The 14943-nt window shown below is 50.9% G+C and overlaps 1 protein-coding gene across 1 annotated transcript in view; it reads left to right on the top strand.

Annotated features, from left to right (window-relative positions):
• Nucleotides 1-14943, top strand: part of Trappc10 (trafficking protein particle complex subunit 10) — a 57395-nt gene that overhangs the window by 15301 nt on the left and 27151 nt on the right. The window contains exons 4-7 of the mRNA XM_070030795.1: nucleotides 1426-1622; nucleotides 6394-6589; nucleotides 9100-9211; nucleotides 12063-12310. Of these exons, the coding sequence (XP_069886896.1) occupies nucleotides 1426-1622; nucleotides 6394-6589; nucleotides 9100-9211; nucleotides 12063-12310 (753 nt within the window). The remainder of the gene's footprint in view (nucleotides 1-1425; nucleotides 1623-6393; nucleotides 6590-9099; nucleotides 9212-12062; nucleotides 12311-14943) is intronic.

Consider the following 14943-nt stretch of genomic DNA (forward strand, 5'->3'; position numbering starts at 1 on the left):
CCACACATGATGCGTTTGGTTCTTCTGGCACTCCAGCACAACAGCTCCCTGATGCTCTTCTCAGGGCGTCATGCGCGGCATAGTTAATGTTGCTGAGCATTGCAGAAAGTTGATTTTTGTAGTACGGGTTTTATCTCAGTTTGTAAGTAAATCATCATTTACATTAAAACAGGATTAAAAATTGGGATAAAAAGTGTAAAGTATTGCCCTTTGGACCTTCCTATTTATTGGTTTAAACCAAAAAGAAAAACTCAATAACAAGTAAGTTTTTTTGGCTTATGGGTCAGTCAGCATGCATATGTCTATGTGAGTGTTAAGAGTGACAGGAAAGCCACCGAGCGCAGGCAGGACAGTAGGCGGGACTGTTAAGGAGGGGAGTGTATGCTGACTTACTGTCCATTGCTTTCAAAGCTGTTTCTACTGACTTTCCTTTTTTTATATGCTTGCTTTTGAAATGGGTAAAACATCTTTGTGTGTCTCTGTGTCCGTAGGGCCTGAAACATTTCAGGCTAGCTCTCTCCCCCAGAGCCTTAATCCAGTCCTGTGGTCATAGTTTTAGATTTTCTACAGAAAACTGGAATTCGTATGTGGGTGCATAAAGGTACTGGTGGTTCATGCCTGTGATCCTAGGTACTTAATTGGTTGAGATCTGGAGGATTCCTGTCTGAAAAAGCCCAAGCAGACAGGACTATAGACAGCAGAGAACAGGGCTAGAGGTACGGCTCAGGTGGCAGAGTGCCATCTGAGGCTGAGCAAGCACAGGGCCCTGAGTTTAATGCCAGTACTGGGGGGAAAATCAAGTGACAGCTGAGTGTCCACTGCTCACAGAGAGCGCTGGCTACAGGAGGTCTGCTTGGAGTTCCTGTGGACATCTCCCAAGCGTGAGGCTGGCATGGGTGTAAGAATCCTTCACATCCATCCAGGGCACCACGCGGAGGCGGGCACAGAAGAAAGACCATTGGAAGGTTTATTAGCGGGGCCATATCTCCCTGGAGAGGGAGGGAGCACATGGTGTCGGCCCCTGTCCAGGTGGGGGCAGGTCTGGGGGTGGAAGTGAGGGCGGAAGTGAGGTAAGCTTGGGGGGCGGTGGCCGTGGGGAAGGGGGAGAGCTGGGCCCAGAGGGCGTGTGTGGCGGGAACTCCAGGGCAGGGAGCAGCTCAGGTCTGGGTGGAGCTCAGGACCAAAGGAGGGGATAATGCTAACCTGGGGCAGTGTGCCAGTCCTGTGGTGCTTGGCCCTGACGAAAGCGCCACCTGGCTTCATGGGCATGTTGCCTCTTTGTGCACCGGGTGCTGTGTCTGGCGGCCCTGGGGGCCGGCGATGGCAGGGGGTGTTGGGATCACTGTGTGTGCTTGTCTCGCACAGCAGCGCCTGTGCCCTGCGGGGCACCCAGCACCTTGCTTCACCTGACTTCTTTATTTTTAGGATACTGAAGTGTACAAAGCTACAGTAAAAGATGACCTCACCAAGTGGCAGAATGTTCTGAAAGCCCATAGCTCCGTGGACTGGCTCATTGTGGTAGTTGAAAATGATGCCAAGAAGAAAAACAAAACCAACATCCTTCCTCGTACTTCTATTGTGGACAAAATAAGAAATGACTTCTGTAATAAGCAGAGTGACAGGTGAGTGTGTCTTTTTTTTTTTTGGGTCCGGTCGTGGGGCCTGAACTCTGGGCCTGGGCGCTGTCCCTCAGCTCTTCAGCTCAAGGCTAGTGCTCTACCACTTGAGCCACAGCGCCACTTCCGGCTTTTTTCTTTTTGCTTATGTGGTGCTGAGGAATCGAACCCAGGGCCTCGAGCATGCAAGGCAAGCGCTCTACCACTGAGCCACCTTCCCAGCCCTAGGTGAGTGTGTCTTAACCCCACCTTCCCGTGGTGGCACTAGCTGCCACTGCAGGCAGTGGTGACTGGACTCCGAGGGCCCAGCGAGTGGCGGGTGGCCTGTGTCCCTCCCTGGCCCTGAGTCCAGCTGGAGAGCTCCTGGGCCTGTGACCAGGGAAGGCCACACGGGCTCTCCTGAAGCCTGGAAGAGGAGGTCTTGAAATCCTTGTGTAGAAACCCTTTGCCTTTTCGACCCAAGGACAGTGTGTTTTTGTTTCCCATAACACCTGTTAGAGTTCCTAAACACCATGTGGTAAAAATGTCAGTTTCGTCTCAGCCTCATGGGGTGCCTTCTCCCCTCTGTGCCTAAGCTTGCCTCCTCTCCAGCACTGCTGGCCCTCGCCGGCCTGCCAGGTTCTGACTCGCACATCACTGATGGCCGGGCTGGCAGTGGAGTTTCCTAGGCTCCTGAGGATCTGTGCTAAGCCTGAACCCTGTCTGTAAATCAGGCCATCCTTTGCAGGGGTCATTGTCTGGCAGGGGTCTGGAGAGAGGATCTCCGTGCTGCAACAGGGAACCCATGAGGGCCGTGCCCTGCTCCAGGGCAGGAGTGGGCTGGAATGTGCCCAGCACACATGGTAAGGGAAGAGCAGCGGCCCGGAGTGCCATCTAGCCAGGGCCATGTTACTCCTTTATTACCTGGCCCTTTCGTGGGGCAGTGTCGCCTCAGATCCTCAGATCAGCCTCCTGGGTAGCTAGGATTGCTGGCGTGAGCCCCCGGCCCAGGCACCTTTTCATGTTTCATCCCTTACTGGACACATCGCAGTGCTCAAAGTTGGTTTATATATGGTTTGGATCAGATACTAGATTGAGGCTACGGCTTATTTCCCAGGAATTCTGCATGGGTGGACTTGTAGACCAGGTGGGGAGGGATCAGGGTTAACAGGGGCTAGTTAATGTTGTAGCCCCTCCCCCCGGGACTCAGGCCCACTGTGGAGCCAGGAGTGCATTGCAACGCCTGGGGTGAAAAGCCAGACCAAGCCAGGGGGAGGCTTGCTTCAACTCAGCAAGAGGAATACCTGCTCAGGGTTGCAGTAAGTAAATGGTAGTGTGAATCTGTAACAAGGCTCAGCTAGTCAACACATTAGACTGGACATTGAACATCTTGATTTTTATTAATTTGCAAAGGCACCTTTTGACAAATGACTTTATTATTAACCTAAAAAGTGGTTTAGAGCCGGGTGCTGGCTGAGATCCGAGGATCATGATTCAAAGCCAGCCCGGACAGGAAAGTCCGTGAGACTCTTATCTCTCATAAACCACTGGAAACCCGAAGTGGCTGTGGCTCAAGTGGTAGAGCACTCACTTGAGCTGAAGAGCTGAGGGACAGCGCCCAGGCCCTGAGTTCAAGGCCCATGATTGACCAAAAAAAAAAATTGGTTTAGTTTTGTAAATTGAATTTGAGTGTCTGAATTACCATTTGCTTTATGCAGTACAAATTTCAATCCTCGAACATATTGGAACACATGGCCCTCAAGTGGCTTACTATATTTTTTAGCTTTGTAATTGTGTTTAATTTTTGGTTGTATAACACATTCTTTGTAGAATTGTTAGTAAATGAATGAAGAGAATATTTTTAGGCTTCTTTTTCTTATATCTGTGTGTGTGTCTGTGTGTCTTAAGGCGATATCATCTATATATAGTTTATACTTGTTTTCTCTCAGGACATTGTAAACATTTCATAGAGACAATAGATGACGTGTTTGTGTACCGTTACTATTTAGAGCCTAGTGTTGCATAGTACTGATGTACCGTAGTTATTAATACAGACCTCTGGGGGTGTCTAGTGGTTGCTTTCTGCTTGCGGCAGCATGTCTGGGTGTGAGCACAGGTTTCATGACACTTCTCTGAGTTTTGGAAATCCTGCCTGCAGTCTGAGCTTGACTTGGCACCGTGCTGATGGTGGCAGTGCCCTGCTCAGGTGGTATGGACAGCTCCTCACCGCGTGTGCCCCGAGAGCAGCGGCCCCATGCGGGTCCCTTGCCCAGCAGGCGCTGCTACTCTCCGGATCGCCGCTGTTTGGGGCACCCTCTTGGAGAGCCGTCGAGGCTTGCTGTGAATCTCTGGACTATTTCTGGGCTAGTTCTTTTTTATTTTTAGAAAAGAGATAACCATGCCCTAGAGGAAGTTGAAAGGCCTCATGAGGAGGGGGGACCGACAGGGTGAGGGTACCAAGCCTACTGTGTCTGCCCCTGGGGTCCCTGGTGCTCCGTGTGGTGTTTGTTTTCATTTCCACTCGTGGTAGTGTGGAGTCAGGACTAGCATAGCCAATGTTAACCCTGAGGGTGTGGTGAGGGTAAACCACCGGGACCCCAATCTCTCGGGTAGCAAGTTCTCCCTGGTCCTTGGGGCCTCGTGGTGGCTGCCCTGGCTTCTGCCCTTTCTGGTGTTAGAATAGCTCAGGATATTGGGGTGTTATATAGAAATAAACACACCAACTGGAAAGGAAGTTGGCAAGGCGAAGTTAACTTCTGCAGAAGGGCGCACCGTCAGCCAAACATCTGACAGGCAAGCACACTGAGCACACTCCCTGTCTCCCTGCGCAGCCCCACCCTGCTCACATGGCTGAGCTCAGGTTCACAATCTGCAAGATTAATTTCCTGCTTAATTAATGAGATACAACTAACATTTAAGGAGCTTCTAACAGGATGTATTAAAGTACTCAGGAACAGGATGTAATTAACAGTGGCCAAGCCACCTGGCCAAAGCAGGAACCCTTCAGAAAAACAGTTCTCTCAAGATTAACAGAAAGGAAGCAAACTACTTAGACAGAAAGGACGCTTTCTCACACTCCTCGTGCCCCTCTGTGTGAGGTGAGTGAGTGGTGGGCAGGTTCTGGCTGGTAGGCCGTGTCCTTGGAGCTGCCCTCTCTCTGGAGAGTGCGTGATCCCATGGAGGAAGCTGGCCTTGGCGTAGTCCTGCTGGAGCTCAGCGAGCGACTAAAGAGGCTTGCTGACGCTCGCCAGGATTTGCAGGTCACTTCTGAGTTCAGGTTTATTCCTCTTTCTAGCAAGACAAAAGACAGGTCCTGTTTCTACCTTTTCCGGGCCACTGGAAGTTTCCTGTGTTAACTTGGGCACCTTTGCCAAGTGACGGTCTCTTTTTTTTTTTTCCAAATTTTTTATTGTGATTAAGTGGTTACATAATTCCCCAAATTTCACAGTATTGTGGGATAGTGATGCTCAGTTAAAGTCACAAACACATTCTAACTTTCCTGGAGCAAATTGTCTATCGTGGTCTACAACATTTATGGGTTCTATGAGCTTTGCGATACAGTTATTTCTTCCACATTGGATGATATGTACATTTCTTTTGTTTTGCATAGCATCAGCGGTTCCCTCTTTCCCACTTGTTCCCTCCCTCCCATCGCTGCCATTGAGATGCTTAGTTCATTTTGATCAATGTCCAGTGCAGCTGATGGGTCACGCTGTTGTGTGTTTTTCCCTGATTCCCTCTAGTTCTGTGTCGTCCTCCTGTGTACACATATACTATACATGTGATCAGCAGCATGGGGTTATTTAGTAGTGATTTGACCAGATGAGTGGAAGTCCTTTGTTTCTTAAGTCCTGTTAATTTTGTCATATCACCTAACATTTTGGATTTAACATTCACTTATCAGAGAGACCATGTACCGTTTGTCTCTTTGATCTTGGCTTATCTCGCTCAACATGATTTCTTCTAGCTCCATCCATTTCCCTGCAAATACCATTATTTTGTCATTTTTAATTGCTGCATAATATCCCATTGTATAGATACCACAATGTTTGGATCTATTCATCTGTGGTGGGACATCTGGGTTGTTTCCATATCCTAGCTATTGTGAACAGTGCTGCAATAAACATGGAGGTGCATGTGTCCTTGTATACTGGTTCCTGTTGTTGAGGATAGATGCCTAGAAGTGGTATGACTGGGTCATAAGGGAGGTCAATATTTAGCTTTCTGAGGACCCTCCAGACTGCTTTCCAAAGTGGTTGTATAAGTGTACATTCCCACGAGCAGGGTAATAGGGTTCCTCTTTCTCCGCATCCCCTCCAGCATTTATGACAGTCTCTTTTAAGTTGTTTCCCATCCAGATGTCAGCTGTATTTATTTCGTACCGATTAGCACCTTCTCTCCTTGAGTTCAGTGTGATGACACAAGCTGGTGTACAGCAGGGCTTGCTGGGGCCCCCCAGGAGGCAGGAGGGGTACAGGAGTGTGCTCCAGGCCCCCGCGGGCCCGACGCGTTCTGCAGCCTCAGGCTGACATAGGGAATTGAAGCCCGATGCCAAGGCTGGGTTGTGGCCCGCTTGTCATCTGCACTGTAAGGAGCTGGCAGAGATTGCAAGGCACAGGTGAACCAGGGCAGGAACCAAGTGTGATGTGGGTGTGATGTGGTCAAGCAGATTCTCCCCGATGGTCTTCACTGACTACAGAAGGAGGGTGGGCGTTTTAGCAAAGCGCTGAAGGGCAGGGTCCACTGGGCCAGGGCTCCGTGCTGAGGTCTTCACAGACCCCTGTGTACATCTTTGCAGGTGTGTTGTACTCTCTGACCCCTTGAAGGACTCTTCTCGAACTCAGGAATCTTGGAATGCCTTCCTGACCAAACTCAGGACGCTGCTGCTTATGTCTTTTACCAAAAACCTTGGCAAGTTTGAAGATGACATGAGAACCTTGCGGGAGAAGAGGACAGAGCCAGGATGGAGTTTCTGTGAATACTTCATGGTGCAGGTATTGGGCTCAGTGGAGACCAGACAGCTTCCCTTGCCCTACCTCCTCCTTCCCTTTTAGTGAAACAGCCTTTGGAACAACCGTCAGTTGTCTCATTTTTTTTTTTTTTTTTTTTTGGGTCCGGTCATGAGGCCTGAACTCTGGGCCTGGGCACTGTCCCTCAGCTCTTCAGCTCAAGGCTAGTGCTCTACCTCTTGAGCCACAGCGTCACTTCCGGCTTTTTTCTTTTTTGCTTATGTGGTGCTGAGGAATTGAACCCAGGGCCTCAGGCATGCAAGGCAAGCGCTCTACCACTGAGCCACCTTCCCAGCCCTCAGTTGTCTCATTTTATTTTATTTTATTTTTTTGGTCTGTGGGCTTCAACTCTGGGCCTGGGCGCTATTCCTCAGCTCTTCAGCTCAAGGCGAGCGCTCTACCACTTGAGCTACAGCAATACTTCCGGTTTTCTGGTGGTTTATTGGAGATAAGAGTCTCTTAGAATTTCCTGCCCGGGCTGGCTTTGAACCGCAATCCTCAGATCTCAGCCTCCTGAGTAGCTAGGATTACAGGCCTGAGCCACTGGCGCCTGGCACTTGTCTAATTTTAAAAATCAACAATATAATAACCAGAGTGGATGGTTCTGTTCCTCTGGGAACACAGGTATGAACCTCTAAGTCCAGTTTCATAGCTTGTTTTGTGATCTGGCTTTCAGTAAAGATGTGTGAATGTGGTTGGAGCTTTTAAAGTTAGAGTTCACTATCAGCTTTTTCTCTCTCGTAAGAAGACTTGTTTATTTGTTTGTTTGTTTGGTGCTGGTCCTTCGGCTTGAATTCAGGTCATGAGTCCTGACCCTTAGATTTTTCTCTTAGGGTTTATGCTCTACCATTTGAACCATGGTTCTACTTCTGGCTTTTTTGTTGGTTAATTGGGAGATAGGAGTCTCCTGGATTCTCTACCCTGATCCTCAGATCTCAGCCTTCTGAGTAGTCACTAGCACAGGGTGCGGTAATATTTCTCTAAGTCAGAATTAATTCACAATTAAAAAGGAATAAGTGCTGCAGCATGGATATAGCTTAACATTATGCTCAGTGAAAAGTAGGTCAGGGATGGACATTGTGGGACTCTACTTTACCCCACCCAGACAGAGGCCCCTCAAGGGTCTAGTCCACAGATAGTAGGATGAAGCTGCCAGCATGGGGAGAGGGGTATTGTGCAGCGGGCTCAGCGTTTCAGTTTGGAGAGATGAGAAAATCCTGGAACTTGGTTGCCCAGTAATGTGAATATACTTGAAACGTCTGAGTTACACACTTCAAGATGGGAGATCCTGACTGTAGTGTTAATACTTGGGAAGCTAAAGCAGGAGGATTGGGAGGTTGAGGCCACCCCAAAATTAAAGTTGGAGTGCACGCTCCCAAAAGTATTTCATAAAGAAAAAAAAGGAAAAGAATAGGAGGTGAGGCTAACCCAGTAATTTTCCATGTGGAGCACCATCCACCAGCATGTTTCTGAGAAGCAGCAACATACACGGAGCTGGAGAGTCCTAGAGCACTGGAATCTGCAGGCCAGGGTTCTCACCTGCCCTCTGACTCACGGTCGGTAGAGCACAGTCAGCCTGCTGGCCATGCCCAGACTCTGCTCCTTATGAGACAGGAATTTAATCCACAGGGGCTCCTACCTGTAGAACTTCACTGTCCAGATAAGGAATCGGCTGCAGACTGGTAGTGCTGGAGTCTGGATCTGGCCTCTGTCTGGAATTCAGGGTGGTCCCTGGTCCTTGCCCAGTAAGCACTGCTTGGCTTGTAGATGTCAGGTTGGTATTCACAAACACGGAGGTAGAACAGAGAGTACCCACCTGTGAATGCCAGTGTGTCAGCAAACACCTGTGTGCAAGTCATTTGCTTTACTGTCCAACGGTGGAAATCAGGAGAAAATCACCTGGCTCTGTATGTTTTCCTTCAACACACACAGGCTGTGCACATTGCCCTGTGCTGCTCGGTACTGGGTGATGTTCACGCACAACTTCGGTGAGCTTATGGTAACCTGCTCAGGAGTAGAGATGGAAGATGCCAGGAGCCAGCAGTATGGCATGCAGGGGCGAGGATCAGAGGTGTTGAGGGAGGCCCGAAGGCCTAGCTGGAAGCAGTAGCCTGAAGGAGGTGAAGAGCAAGCCATATGGATATATGAAGAAAGTGCAGAGCATTGCAACCCAGGAAGAGGCTGCATGTGCTCCCATGTGTGAGGAAGAAGGACCGTAGAGGTGGGGCTGAGGGAGGGGGGGAGAGAGGCCTTGCTGAGAAGAGGCGAGATGGTGATGTGTGGAGTCCTGTGTTTGCTGATAGGTCTGACGTTATCCTGGCTTCATTCTCCTGCTTCTTTCTGACCCCCACCCCTCTGCAAGCGTACATGAAGCGTGGTCATCGGAGGGGTTTGCGTGTCAGTGCTCAGCATCCTTCCCATGCATAGCGCTGTTCCCTCCCGCATGGCTGCCGGTGGCTCTGTAAGCTGATTCAGGCTGTTCTTCGGGTAAACAGGAGGAGCTGGCCTTCGTCTTCGAGATGCTGCAGCAGTTTGAAGATGCCCTGGTGCAGTATGATGAGCTGGACGCCCTGTTCTCCCAGTATGTCGTCAACTTTGGGGCTGGGGGTGAGTAGATGTTTCAGGGGCAGTGCCTTTGCCTCTGCGTATTCTGCCCTGCGTTCACGGACATCTGTCCAGCGATCATCATTGCTGTTGTGTTGGGGCAAGGATGTTAAGGATGGATTCATGGGATTCCTACAGGAAATGGAGTGAGAATTTAAAATAATCGCTGTCAGCTTTGATACAGTGGCTCAAGCCTATAATCCTAGCTGCTGGGGGAATCATGACTTGAGGCCAGCCCAGGTGTAAGTCTGTGAGATTCCATCTCAGCCAGTGGCTTGGTGTGGTGTCTGGTACCTGTTAGCAGCTGTCGGGGCAGCACAGCGGCTAGGCCCAGTCACGCTCTGCTGTCACCCCCAGCATCACAAATAGGAGAATTGAAGTCTGGGCTGGCCGGGGCATAAAATGAGACTGTCTAATGAATAACCAATGAAAAAGGGAGTTGTGGGTGTGGCTTCGTGGCATAGAGCACCTGTCTTGCAAACACGAGGCCCTGAGTTCAGTTCTTAGCACCACCTAAAGATTAAAAAAAAAAAAAAAAAAAAAAAGGAGTTGCTATCAAATTTAGAAGAATCTCAAGACAAGACAGTAAGTAGCTCAAGGGGCAGAGCACCAACTGGAGTGAAAAGCTAGTGAGAGCTCCAGCCCCAGTCGCACCTAGGCCTGGCACACACAGAATCGGCATGGAAGAATCTCAGGTCGGAACAGCACTTACAGATCTGCCTTTTGCAGATAGATGGGAAGTGTGATTTCTGGAACTTAGCAGCATGCTGCCCGTGCGTCTAACGTTCTGGCTCCCGGCTGTCTTACTCTATGGTACTTGAGGTCTCCTTCTGATGTGTTGTGTGATGCTGTTACAATGGGTACTCATCCATCTTTTAAGCTTTTTTTTTATGCTGGTCCCGGGACTTGAACTCAGGGGCTGGGTGCTGCCCCTGAGCTTTTTTGCTCCACCTAGCACTCTACCACTTAAGCCACAGCTCTAGAGACTTCTGGCCTTTTGATTGTTAATTGAAGATAAGATTCTCCAGACTTTTCCTGTCCAGGCTGGCTTTGAACCATGATCTTTGGATCTCAGCCTCCTGAGTAGTTAGGATGACAGGTGTGTGAACCACCAGCACCTTTGAAACGTTTAAACAGTTATCCTAATTTCTTCTCCGAAAATTACAGAACCAGAAAGTGAACCATATACAGAGAAAACAGTGAATGATCATCATCATTGCTTTGGTAGAAGTGCTTCGTATTTTCCGGACATCTCTGTTCAGCTGCTTTTCTTATTATTAGCCCTCTTGGTGTCTTTCCTCGCTGCCAGGCCAGGGGTGAGATGTTTTCGCTGTAGCTTCTGCGTTTCTTTGGACGGATGATATGTTTTCTGCCCCTGGCTTCCATGCAGTGCATTTGTGATAGACACATTTCCATGAGCTCCTGCCTCTGTGTCTGAGGAAAGGAAGTGGTTCAGGGGGCTGCAAAGCCTGCTGAGAACCTGTGGGGGGACAGGGTGCGGGGACAGCCAGCTCACCTGGGTCTGTCCTGAGAGATCACAGAGGTTACCGCCACTTCCAGTTTCTGGAAATGAAAGTCTCACAGGGACTTTCCTGCCTGGGCTGGCTTTGAACCACGATCCTTAGAGCTCGGCCTTCTCAGTAGTGAGGATTACAGGCGTGAGCCATCAGTGCCCAGCACTTGAGTTATTTTAAAATAAAGGGCTGGCCTTTATGCTCAGGCTGGCCTGATTTGTGATGGTCCTATCTTATGCTCCTGTGTAGCTGAGATGACAGGTGTGTGCCACCATACCCAGGTTCTGTTGGTTGAAATGGCGTCTGGCGGGTGTTTTGCCTGAGCTCACCTTTGTCTGTGGCCCTTCTGGGCTGCTTCCCCAGATAACTGGAACTATGCTAGCTGCTCTCCTGGTGGAGCACTCTTCCGGAAGGTCTGGTCTGGATATTTTACTCTGCTAAGATAGAAATGTAAATGTTAGCGAAAGCAAACTATTAAAAATTAAAAATCAGAAAAGTTAGAAACACTTCCCTCTTTCTTTTTTCTTCTTTCCTTTTTGGTGCTGGTTTGGGGGCTTGAACTCAAGGCCTGGATGCTGGTCCTATGTAATGTTGCTCAAGGCTCCTTTTCTGCCACTTGGGCTACAGCTCTACTTTCAGCTTTTCAGGGGTAGGGATAGTTAATTGGAGGTAAGAGTCTAACAGACTCTCTTGCCTGGGTGGCTTTGAACCAGGATCTTTAGGTCTCAGTCTCTTGAGTAGCTAGAATTACAGGCATGAGGCACCAGTGCCTAGCTTGTATTCATTTCTCTTATGCTGTGTATCTATGTTATATGCATACACATCTTTGAGAACACTTGTCTTATATTTTAGAATGTTGAGTTGGCTTTTCTCAGTTTAAAAATAAATGTGGGGCCACTTAAAATCCAGAAGTTAAAAAAAATCCAGAAGTTGTCCCAGACAAAGTCATGCAGTTGAATGCTAATATTGCTTTGACTTTGCACTTGTCAAGGGTCTTGCCAGCGTGAAACAAAATGCCCTTTCCTTCACGGAGCTCATGTGAAGGGACAAAGAAACACACAGCTCGTGTCCAGGAGGTCTAGTAGGTTCAGGCTGTACAAGGGGGTACATTTAGACATGGCTAAGGTGCGCTCAAGTCCACAGTCCATTTGTCTTGGGGCCCTTCTTGGCATGGTAAGTAGGTTGCGCTGTTGCCTGGGTGAGGACCCGGGCTCGACCATCAGTGCCGGGACTCACGGGAAGCCCTGTGGGGGAGGGGGGTGAGGGTCCCAGCCGTAAAGCCCGCTTCTGGGTCGCAGGCAAAAACCTGAGCCAGCACTTTGATGATGTCGTTTGTCTAGACGGGGCCAACTGGCTGACTTTCTTCTGCCGGCCAGTGAAGAGCTGGCACGGACTGGGCCTCCGCAAGCCCATCGACATGGAGAAGCGGGGGCTGATCCAAAGACAGGAGGCTGCCCTGCTGGACCTGCGCGGCTACCTGTTCTCGCGCCAGTGCACCCTGCTGCTCTTCCTGCAGCGGCCCTGGGAGGTGGCGCAGCGCGCCCTGGAGCTGCTGCACAGCTGCGTGCAGGAGCTGAGGCTCCTGGAGGTGAGTGAGGGCCGCGCCCGGCTGCCGGGAGGCTCGTCCGCTCCCCTGAACGCAACACATCGCTTATCAGTGGCATAGCTTCTGTTGCATTATTAACCGCTCAAAGGTACATTCTGCTCTGCATGCGCTGAAGTTCACACTGGCCCAAAGCAAAGCAAATCCCTTGGGTTCAAGGTCCGTGAGACCTGCCCTGTGGGACCGGCCTTCACTGGGTTAAATTTGCTTTCTCGGCAGACCCCTGCTGTGTAGGTGGTCACATGAGTGACACACATGGCCGCGTGGCGCGGAGCCTCTCGGAGGAGTGGTGGTGTGTCTGGGGAGGGGTCCTTGTGAGAAACCAGGCAATTAGAGGCTTTCCGTTGTTTATCTGCAGTGGGGTAAATGTTTCAGTCCCTTAAAAACTATTTCCAGGGCTGGGAAGCTGGCTCAGTGGTACCTGGGTTCGATTCCTCAGCACCACATAAGCAGAAAAAGCCAGAAGTGGCGCTGTGGCTCAAGTGGTAGAGCGCTAGCCTTGAGCTGAAGAGCTGAGGGACAGCGCCCAGGCCCAGAGGTCAGGCCCCACAACCGACCAAAAAAAACTCCAAAAACAAAAACCAGTTCCCCCAGGGCGCTGAGCTCCTTCACCGCCTGTCCATGTGAACGTTGATGAGGTAAGGGATTCAGAGACTGGGAATGCTGGCGTGTTCAGAGCGCGGCTCCCGGCTCAGAGACATGCCATCCCGCCCCGAATCCCAGCTGGCTCTGCCTTCCGTGGGTTAGGTGGCTTACCGTGGTCTTCGTAGAACGTGCCGGTGATGGGTTTGGGGTACAGGAGAGCCTGGTAGAGGGTGCAGTTCCTGTCACTGGGTGCTGGGTCCAGCCCAGTCACATGCCGTGGGACCCAGGAGCGTGGGACAGTGCTGGGGTTAGCAGTGCAGCGGTGGCAGGCTACAGAGCAGGGAAAGCCCAGCAGGGCACGTGCCTCAGCCCGCCGGCCGCTCTGCAGGGAAGGGCCCCCCATCTTGTCCCTGCAGCCCTCCAGGCTCCCTGGAAACTGGGCGTCAAGGCTCCCTTGAGGAGGAGGTGTCCGCCGCTGCCTGGCTGAGCGTGGAGAGTTAGTTGTAAAGTCACGACCTCAGCCCTTGTATGGGCCTCGCGCGCGCGCGCGCGCGTGTGTGTGCGTGTGCGTGTGCGTGTGCGTGTGTGTGTGTGTGTGTGTGTGTGTGTGTGTGTGCGTGTGTGTGTGCGCGCGCCAGGACCATACTCGGCCCTGATGGCCATGACAGTGCCCGCCCGTGTGGCTGCTACCACAGGGACGGAGGCCAGGTGTCACCTGGCACTAGGGAGGGCTGAGAACGTAGTTGCTCCCGTGGTCTTAGGAGCAACTCCCAGGAGCCCCGGGGCCCATGTTTTCAGGTAGCGGCTGTCTGTCCCCTCAGGCTGCTCTCAGGGTCTATGAAGGGTCATTGTTTTTGTGTGCCTCTCAGCCACACCGAGTGACCTTCTCTTGAGTGGACACTGTCCCACCCCCAGTGTGTTTCTTGCGCCTCCCTGCAGCGATGCCGGCCTGTTGTGCCTTCTGAGTGGAGTGGATGAACGCTGCAGGCCCGAGGTCGGTTGAGGACACGCCACCTTCACAGCCTCTTCATCACCCACTGCCTGCTCCCTGGCCGCCGCCGCACGTAGCCAGTGCTCCGTGGCACCTCCTACTGTGTTCTACTCCCTTACCGCCCTGCCCAGGCCCCCAGAGCCCCTCAGCACGCTTGGCCTCTGTGTGATTGGTGCTAGGGTCAGTTTCAGACCAGGCACGTTTCCTCTGCCAGTGGTGTAGCGTGCTGTAGTTCTCCTGTGGGGCTGGGTTTAGGAAGATGAGCTCAGAGGCCGGGAGGCTGAGCTGCCCCCCCCCCACCAGTCCACTCCCCTGTCTACTGCGTGTGCCATGTGTGGGCACTTTCCACATCCTTGGGTTGCTTGGGTGATGCCCAGTGTGGTGGCAGCTTATTAGTGTGGTGCCTAGTGCCTAGTGTGGTGTTAGATGTGCCGTGAGCGCCCTTAAGAACATCTCCTTGAGCATCCCCTTGGGTCCAGGGCTTAGAAGAGGGCAGTGGCCAGTGTGTAAATCCTGGGGCTGACGTGACACACGGTCATCCTCTCAACTTCATGTCACCTTTCAGGTCTGAGCTGAGGTCTTTGTGTAGGTTAGGTTTTGTGTGGTTGGCAGAACTAGGTGTGGATTCAGGGCCTAGGGCTTGTTGGTAAGGTTGCCTGCAACTTGACCCACATTCTAAGCTGTGGGTGGGCTTTTTTTTTTTTTTTTGGTCTTGGGGCTTGAACTAAGGGCGTGGGTGCTGTCCCTGAGCCTCTTTGTGCTCAAGGCAAGTGCTCTACACTTGAGCTACTGCACCACTTCCAGCTTTTTCTGTGATTAATAATTGGAGATAAGAGTCTCACAGACTTTCCTGCCCAGGCTGGCTTTGAACCATGATCCTCAGATCTCAGCCTCGTGAGTAAGATTACAGGAATGAGCCACTCACTGTGTGATGGGGGAGGGGGAGTTAAGGAGAGAAATTATGTCTTTAAAATTATATCTTAAATATGCTTTGTAGTTGGGATTAATGTGAAATTTTTATTCTAGAACTTTTTCTACATTT

Source organism: Dipodomys merriami, unplaced genomic scaffold (genome assembly GCF_024711535.1).
Source record: "Dipodomys merriami isolate MVZ:Mamm:240054 unplaced genomic scaffold, mDipMer1.0.p SCAF_2, whole genome shotgun sequence".
Classification (NCBI taxonomy): Eukaryota; Metazoa; Chordata; class Mammalia; order Rodentia; family Heteromyidae; genus Dipodomys; species Dipodomys merriami.